The 10,135-nt window shown below is 38.2% G+C and overlaps 1 protein-coding gene across 1 annotated transcript; it reads right to left on the reverse strand.

The window, feature by feature from the left end:
- Window positions 1–3,550: 3,550 nt before the first annotated feature.
- Window positions 3,551–9,859, reverse strand: LOC124377903 (interferon-induced protein 44-like). Its single transcript, XM_046837275.1, has 8 exons — window positions 9,802–9,859; window positions 9,523–9,591; window positions 9,051–9,084; window positions 6,625–6,823; window positions 5,214–5,360; window positions 4,869–5,040; window positions 4,201–4,301; window positions 3,551–3,983 (listed from the first exon to the last, which is right to left on the reverse strand). Exons 1-8 carry the CDS (start codon window positions 9,857–9,859, stop codon window positions 3,795–3,797), a joined length of 969 nt encoding a protein of 322 aa, XP_046693231.1. The 3' UTR covers window positions 3,551–3,794.
- Window positions 9,860–10,135: the final 276 nt, after the last annotated feature.

The following is a 10,135-nucleotide window of genomic DNA, read 5'->3' on the forward strand; positions in this document are numbered from 1 at the left end:
TTAATGGGCATGTGGGTGAAGGGAACAGAGGTGATGAGGAGGTGATGGGTAGGTATGGTTTTAAGGAGAGGAATGTGGAAGGGCAGATGGTGGTAGATTTTGCTAAAAGGATGGAAATGGCAGTGGTGAACACTTATTTTAAAAGAAGGAGGATCATAGGGTGACGTATAAGAGTGGAGGAAGGTGCACACAGGTGGACTATGTGCTATGCAGGAGATGCAACCTGAAGGAGATTGGCGACTGTAAGGTGTTGGCAGGGGACAGTGTAGCTAGACAGCATAGGATGGTGGTCTGTAGGATGGTTTTGGAGGCGAGGATGAAGAGGAGGAGAGTGAGGACTGAAAGAAGAATAAGATGGTGGAAACTGAAGGAGGAAGAGTGTAGTGTGAGGTTCAGGGAAGAGGTCAGAGAGAGGCTCAGTGGTGTTAAGGAGGTGTTGGATGATTGGGCAACTACTGCAGGAGTGATGAGGGAGGCAGCTAGAAAAGTACTTGGTGTGACATCTGGAAATAGAAAGGAAGACAAGGAGACGTGGTGGTGGAATGAGGAAGTGCAGGAGAGCATAAGGAGAAAGAGGTTGGCAAAACAGAAGTGGGATAGACAGAGTGATGAGAAAAGTAGGCAGGAGTACAAGGAGATGCGGCAGCAGGTTAAGAGGATGTGGCGAAAGCCAAGGAAAAGGCATATGAGGAGCTGTATGAGAGGTTGGACACTAAGGAAGGAGAAAAGGATTTGTACCGATTGGCCAGGCAGAGGGACCGAGCTGGAAAGGATGTACTGCAAGTTAGAGCAGTAAAGGATGGAGAGGAAATGTGTTGACTAGTGAGGAGAGTGTGTTGAGAAGGTGGAGGAGTATTTTGAGCAGCTGATGAATGAGGAAAATCAGAGAGAGAGAAGGTTGGATGATGTGGAGATGGTGAAGCAGGATGTAGATAAGATTAGTAAGGAGGAAGTGAGAGCAGCGATTAAGAGGATGAAGAGTGGAAAGTCGGTTGGACCAGATGACATACCGGTGGAAGCGTGGAGATGTTTAGGAGAGATGGCAGTGGGGTTTTGACCAGATTGTTTAACAGGATTTTGGAAGGTGAGAAGATGCCTGAGGAATGGAGAAAGAGTGTGCTGGTACCGATCTTTAAGCATAAAGGAGATGTGCAGACCTGCAGTAACTACAGGGGTATTAAGTTGATCAGTCACACCATGAAGTTATGGGAAAGAGTAGTGGAAGCCAGGCTGAGAGAAGAGGTGACCATCTGTGAGCAACAGTATGGTTTCATGCCGAGGAAGAGCACCACAGATGCCATATTTGCTTTGAGAATGTTGATGGAGAAGTATAGAGAAGGACAGAAGGAATTGCATTGTGTATTTGTGGATTTAGAAGGCGTCGACAGGGTGCCAAGAGAGGAGTTGTGGTACTGTATGAGGAAGTCAGGTGTGTCGGAGAAGTATGTAAGGGTGGTGCAGGACATGTATGAGGACAGTGTGACGGCAGTGAAGTGTGCAGTAGGTACGACAGACTGGTTTAGAGTGAAGGTTGGACTGCATCAAGGATCGGCCCTGAGCCCTTTCCTGTTTGCAGTGGTGATGGACAGGTTGACGGACGAGGTCAGACAGGAGTCTCCCTGGACTATGATGTTTGCGGATGATATTGTGATTTGTTGTGAGAGTAGGGAGCAGGTTGAGAAGAGCCTGGAGAGGTGGAGATATGCACTGGAGAGAAGGGAATGAAACTCAGTAGGAGTAAGACAGAGTACATGTGTGTGAATGAGAGGGAGGGCAGTGGAGTGGTGCGGTTGCAGGAGAAGAGCTTCAGAAGGTGGAGGAATTCAGGTACCTGGGTTCAACAGTGCAAAGTAATGGAGAGTGTGTTAGAGAAGTGAAGAAAAGAGTGCAGGCAGGGTGGAGTGGGTGGAGAAGAGTGACAGGAGTGATTTGTGATAGTAGGGTATCTGCAAAATTGAAAGGAAAGTTTATAGGACTGTGGTGAGACCTGCGATGTTGTATGGTTTAGAGACAGTGGCATTGAGTAAAAGACAGGAGGTGGAGCTGGAGGTAGCAGAGCTAAAGTTGTTGAGGTTTTCGTTGGGAGTGACGAGGATGGATAAGATTAGAAATGAGTTTATTAGAGGGACAGCGCATGTAGGATGTTTTGGTGACAAGGTGAGGAGGCGAGATTGAGATGGTTTGGACATGTGCAGAGGAGGGACATAAATTATATTGGTAGAAGAATGCTGAGGATGGAGCCACCAGGTAGGAGGAAAGAGGAAGGCCAAAAGGAGGTTCATGGATGTGGTGAGGAAGACATGCAGGTAGTTGGTGTAAAAGAGGCAGATGTAGAGGACAGGGTGGTGTGGAGACGGATGATCCGCTGTGGCGACCCCTAATGGGAGCAGCCGAAAGAAGAAGAAGAAGACTTTACAGATCAGAAAATAGATTTTATTATTCAGCCTGTGCTATCATTACTTTTATTTTTAATATTTTTTAACATTGTTATTGTGTGTGAAGAGTAAATTGTTAATAATTCAAGCCACAATTTACTTATTTACCCCCAATACGTCTCTGAATGTGTAAAAAGTTTCAGGTAAGTTTGTAAGGTAAGTTACATCATATTAAACATAGAAATTATCCACAGTTGGATACCAATGGAGCATTACCCGGTTTCCTCTTTCTGTCCTTTTGCCTCCAATTTTACTAATGCGCACACACACACACACACACACACACACACACACACACACACACACACACACACACACACACACGCACAATAACCATTACCAAATGCACGGTTAAACTTTACATTAGTTGATGTCTTCCACGTGAACAGTGTACTTTTACATCAGTCACTTCTGTGCAGTGATGATCGTAAAATGGTTGAGTTTTAATTTCTCCGGTATTATTTGTTTGTGGAATTTATGATGAATGGTTTTGTAAATGCAAAAAATCTTCAAAAGAATACAAAATGGAGGGAACAATTTTAAACCAATGACGGGCACAAATCTGGTTAATTCTGATTATTTTGTGGCTGATCAGCTACACTGAATTTCTGTACACATGGCTTCTTGGTAATTATTTTACTTATTTAACTTTAATGGGAGAGTAGATAATATTTTTATTGTAGCTTTAATTCAATGAACAAATCTGTCCTCTAGGAATAAAGAAATGTGTGCCGGTGATGGTACTTATTCAGGTTCCTTATGAAGCGTTCATAACTGACATGTCTAACACAATATAACTAGTTGTCTGGATCTAAATATAAACTCTAAATGTTTTTTTAGAGCACAGAAGGGATATGATGTGTTAATCATAATTATCATAGATGAAAAAACGAGGCGTTGTACTGAAAGTTGTTTTATTAATTATACTTTATACATTTTAAAACATCACATACATGTCACTGCACTAATGTATAGAAATTCTTGAATACAGCCATAAAATCTAAAAGCAGCACAAAGTACGTCTGTTAATTTCTCAAATCTTTCTGCATAATTATACAGAATTTAAAATACACCTGGTGACAACATAAATTATATATGATTAAAAATGTCTTTAGTATCGTTCACACCTGATACGTAAAGATGGCAATTTTCTTAAAACATGAAGAACCGCAGACAAATGGAGTAAAATACAGACTTAAATGTACAATTTAACTTGGGAAGAACTTTTCTAACTGTAAGGTGTTTATTTGCATGGAATTATTCATAATGTAATGAAGCTGATAAATACTTTGATTTTATGTTATAGTTTATGTAGCAATGCAACATTGGTACACTTTTTCCATTTACAAATACCTAATCCTAAACTGATTCATCATGTGAATTAGGAGCTTTATTCTTCATTGCATCGTAGGTGATGTTTACAATTTGATCAAGTGCCTTGAGAATCAGAGTGTCCATGTCATCATCTGTGTCCATCTCCTCATGGTAGCTTTTCACTGGGAAAATGTGATTCATTGGAACACCAACCAGATTCCTACACACTTCCATCTGGAAAAATACAAACATATAGCAACTGATGCTAAAGGCCAGTGAAGGATTTCCATAATTGTTTTACTCACTTTCACACTCGATCAAAGAATAACTTTTCTTTTTCTCTTTAATTTTAATATACAATAACACTTACTTCAGATGTGGTTAAATAAAATAAATGTGGAACTTGTGATTTATTTATATATTTATTTTATTTTTCTTTAATTACAGTTACCTTTTCTTTGATCTTCTTGCTGGTGTATATCTTCCTTAAGTCACCATGAACCAGTGGGCATGCTAAATCCGGTTTTGTCATGATTATTGCTTGAGGAATGTCTAAATGATATGACACAAGATGCAACATGAACAACTTTCTATGGAAACCTTTATAGACAGTATTGCAATTTTGTACTGAGTTCTATATTCACAGTACAGCACAATTAGCAAGGATTTAGATTAGAAGTTTGAGAAGAGTTGTGTATGTATTTTTTTTTGTGTGATTTGTGTAAGTGAGGAGCAGCTTTAATTTCAGCAGCATTTTGAATAGCTTACAATGCTCATATTACATTAACTGACTTCAATGTCAAATGTTAACTATCAAAGACAGTTTTCAAACTAAGGATATGAATTAACTTAAAATAGGCTGTAAAGATACAAAAAGATACATTATTTTCATTGACTAACATTCTTAATAATGAATAACTTGTGTAAAATCTGTATTAAATCAGACCCTTAGTTGTTTTGTTAAACTTTTAATTAATTTCCTAAATCTCCACTTGTATTTCTCTCCGTTATTGCAGGACATTAAGCGCATAGTCAGATTTTGAGGAAACTATGAGGGAAAACTTGCATGATGATATTTAGATTTTCTATAGGAAACTAGTCAAGACCAGCTAGACTTACCCAATCTTGCAGCTGCCTCCCGAATTTTTTTCATCTTCATAATGACCTCCGGTGACATTTGTGTTACAGTGTTTGCTGCCATGATGTTCACAAGGCAGTAGATTTGATCGTCAAGACTTGGGTTGCTTCTGTAGCCAGGGCTGTTCATACACTCTGTTGATTTGTTCTCAAACTAAATGTGTTTATTGTGGGGCAGGAGGCAAAAAAGAAATGGATCTGTTTAAATAGAGCATCTAATAACATAAAAAAAAAAAAATTCAGTAGCAACTTCAGCTATAATGGGCCAAAATGCAATGTTTAATCGATATCAATTTAAAAATAAGTCATTGAATTGTATTTTCTCACATCGTATCCTTCCTGAAGGAAGCCCTTTAAAGCATTGATAATGTCCTGTAAATGTGCGCCAGCATCTCCTGTTTCCAGTCCCATAACATCATTGAAAATGAAAGGCAGAGGTGACCCATCTTTTCCTTCAATGTGACAGGTTTTGTACTGTAAACATAAAGAAAGGTATTATATACGTTAACACTCTATCTTCTAGTTTGCATGTGCCGTAAGTGTTGATTTAATAAAGACCTGAAAATAATAATCATGTACAAATTACCCATGTCTTATCCCGGACATGGGCAAACTACGGCCCGCGGGCCACACACGGCCCGTTGGGTTTATAAATCCGGCCCGCCGAACGTGACCAAATTATATTAAAATAGGTACAGGTAAACATTGTTCAATTTACCTTTCCCCTAAAGATGTCGCACTTCAGCTCAATTGACGTTCGCGTGCAATACTCTCTTCTTCTCTAAGCGAGCTTAATCTGATACTCTATAAAAACTGCAACAGTTTCTGTCACTCGGATCTATCCTGAGAATTGCCACAACAAAACTTACTCCAGACTTTGATGAACTGGCAAAATAAGGAGTTCAACAACACTGTTCATACTGAAATTGAACTTCTTTTTCTGCTGTGTTTATTGATGCACTGGCAAAAAGAATAAAAAATCAACAAATTGTTGATCTTTTGGCACTTGATGAAACTAAATTTGCCAAATCTCTAATGTTTTTATATATATATATATATATATATATATATATATATATATATATATATATATATATGTGTGCGTGTTTGTGTATGTATATATATAATGTGTGTGTGTGTGTGTGTGTGTGTGTGTGTATGAATGACCCGGCCCCTCTGTCAAATTTTAGAACCCATTGTGTCCCGTGAGTCAAAAAGTATGCCCATCCCTGTCTTATCCTGTCTCATTTTCTTTATCATTTACTTAGAGGTGTAGTAGTTATAGGTTTAGTATGAGATGGGGAAAAATTAACTAAAACTTCCTTTTATAAATTCTTTATAATTTTCTAACATTGCTGGAGTAGTTCATGAATCTACCCATTTGCGGTGAGTGACTTGCACTGTTATAAGGCCCCCCCTTATTGGAAAAGATTAATCACGGTCACTGCTATGATTGACAACCACAATATGACCATATGAAGATCAAAAACTGTCAACTGTCCACAGTAGTCCTTTTTTGTTACCAGCACAATAACGCACTCAGCAAAAAATAGTTGATTATCATTATTCATAAAACCCAAAAAAAAAAAAAAATTTTTTCTCACACCCCTGAAAGAAAAGGCTAAATTGTGACTGTGCCAGAACAATTTCTTTTTCTTTTTTTTTTTGGTATGCTGTCCCATCTTTTCCCAATTTTATATATTTATTTTATTATCTTTAAAATGTGATAAATACTTACTTTTTTGGTGAAACTCGTTCCCCCAGTTGCATCAGCAAGAGAAAGTGAGGTGATTCTTCCTTGAAAAGCATTATTGACTGAATTTATAAAGCTGGATTTTCCTGCACCAACATCACCAACAAGGAGAATTCTGATAAACTGAACACTTGACTGGTTGATGTTGAAGTTCCTCAGTTTCTTTTCAAGTTCATCTTTATTACTAGTAAAAAGATAAATCACATGGAGTTTTAATGAATGACAACCATATTTGGAATTTTTAAGTGAGTTTGTGGAAGAACACAGTTTAATCAAATCAAATATGTCCTTGTAACTTCTATTAAAAATATATGTCTGATGTGTGCATGCAGGAATGTGCCATGTGTGGTATTTATGCATGAAATAGTATAGTTTGTGTGTGTGTGTGTGTGTGTGTGTGTGTGTGTGTGTGTGTGTGTGTGTGTGTGTGTGTGTTTTAGACATTTGCGCACCACCATTATATAATAAGGGGGCCCCAAATAAGACACAGATGTTGGGTAAACAATTTATGGATGGAGAAGTGGGATGTATAGACATGCATTTGTGGTCCAGGTATAAATAAAGTTGGATTGTGACTGGAGAGTCAGTCGTTCTGCAGACCAACTCCGGCTTTTGTTGACTGATAAAGGCTGCTATCTTCTGGAAGCAAATTCTGTGACTCCCGAGTCGTTTTCTACAAGTTCTGTAGTGTAAATACACAAACTTGTTATGCAATTAGATGGATTTATATCTATTCTAAAACCTTCTTTCAAAAGCAGACTGAAGTTTAATAAATCCCTAGTATTTTGACGTGGGTCTCTTTGGTCATAAGAAGCAAATCTCACAATCCTTTTTGAAGAAATCTTTTATTCCAATTTGAAGAGCACCATTTTAGCAGCATAAATTTTCTGGATTAAACTGACCAGTGCACCTGTCTATATATTGCACCAGGTGACCAATTCATTTACATTGTTACAGCGCTAATCCCAGCATACAGGCCACTCAACAGGCAGTTAAGACCAGTTTTAAAACAGGTGAGAACCTGGCCAGCAGGATCCATGTCTGCTCTTCAGGACTGCTTTGAATGCACTGACTAGAACATGTTTAGGGAGGCTGCAACCAACAGTCGAGCATTTTGTAGGTTTAGAATAAAGTGTGTGATTTAGGTAATCATACAAAGCTGCTGCAATTTCATATGGAGGTTGAAGTGCCGCCTTCTCTCAGAATGAGAGGTAAGTACACTTCAAGGCTCTTCTCTGTTCTGGCACCGAGGTGGTGGAATGAACTTCCCCTAGATGTCCGTAGAGCAGAGTCCCTGACTATCTTCAAGCGACGACTGAAGACCTACCTCTTCCTGAAATACCTAAATTAGCACTTTCCAAGTTTGTAGAATTCGAGTTATATTTATATTAAGTGTTTAATCTTGTGTACAGTGTAGATTTATTCATTACTAGAGATTTAAAGCACTTTTGTACGTCGCTCTGGATAAGGGCTCTGCTAAATGCTGTAAATGTAAGTGCAGTCAGTAACTGAAAGTGAAACAGCTGTGTAGTAGGTTTAAAACAGCCAAACTCTGGTTTTGAGGTGAGGTCGTGAATGGTTGAGGCCGTTTAACAAGACACAAAGTAGCTGTACTTGATCAGAAAGGTCTCTTTCAGGCAAAGATTTCAAAGTTGTTTTTCAACGAGCTGTTTAAGCTGTTTGGAAAAAAAAAAAAGCACAACAAAGGCAGGATTGAAGACTGTAGAAGCAGTGATAGTTCAAGGAAACTTGATGTAGTGGATGAAACACCCATTGTGCTTACTTCCCCTCGACATCAGGTCTCTGCAGTGCCATCAACAAAGATCTTCATTGATAAATTTTGCAACTAGTGCGATGAGTGCCTGCAGACAACAGTGAAGCATAATGCAGGTTTCCTATTTGGGGCTGCATATCTACAAATGGAGTTGGAGATTAGGTCAGGAATAGTGGTGTCCTTAATTCTGAGAAATGCAGGCAGATACTGGTCCATCATGCAGTACCACCAGGGAGGTGTCTGATTGTCACAAACTAATTCTGCAGCAGGATAAAGAGTCCTGGAAGTTTTTCCCTGATCACAACATAGAGTCTTGTCTGGGATTACACGAAGAGACAAGGATTTGAGGTAGCGCACATCCACAGATGTTAGTTCAAGATGTTTCGGGATAAACCTAGATGAGTTGCTGCTGTTTTGCAAGGGTGGTCACACAAAATATTTGGTTTGGATTTTTCTATTTTTTTAAAGCATTTTATCAATTACCAAAAACAGACAATACATTTAACAGAAGTTTTACTTTGCATTTTTTTCCACACATGCCGAAAACCTGCCTTTTACACCGTATTGTATATGATCACATGGTTGCTTAAATGATAAAATGGTTAAATTTTTTTATATTGAAATTAATACAACTTACCCCCAATTCATATTCCTCCATGGTCTATCAAATTCTTTAAAAACAAACAAAAAAACCCAAACAAAACATACTTGATGGGTATTGTTTGTTAGTAAAACAGTGTTCAGTATATTTCTGAAGAAAAAAAAATGCATTTCTACATTCTATACAATTTGTGGACGTATTATTTTAATTTATGGATTCTCATTTACAGCCGACACAGTGATACTAATTAAAAAATAAATAAATAAAATAACCCTTAAAGGATCAACACAGAAACAGGTCGTATTAAACCCCTTGTAATGTTAATTCTTGACTGTGTTTTTTACGGTTTGTCATATTCCTTGCTTTTGAATTATTCACTCCTACACTTACACTCTCATAATTAGAATAAATTATGTACTAGACCCAAGTAAGTAAATAAGCAGTTTCATTCTGTTTTATTTGATGACTTTTAACAGATTGTGTTTGTCCTGCTGCTTACTACACTTACCTGGAGGTGGAGGTTGAGGTTCGGGTGCAGATTGTCCCATATTAATCAAATGAATCAAAGTAAACAATCCTGCAGAGAAAAAATAGAGAATATAGAAAGATTTTTAATGCCGGTTTCCAAAAAATGTATTTTATGTTTTTTGGCCAAGACGGACATGAGTCTGTTTGCGCTCTTTTCCTCATAAAACAGCAGGAAAGTTCTATTATTCTTGTCAATAAAATTAAACCTCACTAATGAGGCAAAATCCTTCCTACATAACGCTGCATGCCTGCTCCACACCTGCGGTTGACTGTGTGGTTTCTTGTTCCCATGTTGCACTGGCTACAACACAGCCCATCCTGGCAGTGTGCTTTTGTTTTTCTACTTACGTCATGATGTATTTGTGATGTGTTTTTGTTCATGTCACTTCTCCACTCCATCTTTGGTCCTTCTAATCATGTGTCTTTTTACATAGCTGTTCCTAATGATTAAATTCTCCTTCTTTATCTTTTTGTGTTTGTAAATAACTTCTTTCATAGCAACTACCAAGTGACTACCAATAGCTGCTGGTTTTTACAGCTTTGATATTGCTTTCAGTCTCACTGTTTGCCCTTGGGTTTGGAGTAGATTAAAC

Source organism: Silurus meridionalis, chromosome 24 (assembly GCF_014805685.1).
Source record: "Silurus meridionalis isolate SWU-2019-XX chromosome 24, ASM1480568v1, whole genome shotgun sequence".
Classification (NCBI taxonomy): Eukaryota; Metazoa; Chordata; class Actinopteri; order Siluriformes; family Siluridae; genus Silurus; species Silurus meridionalis.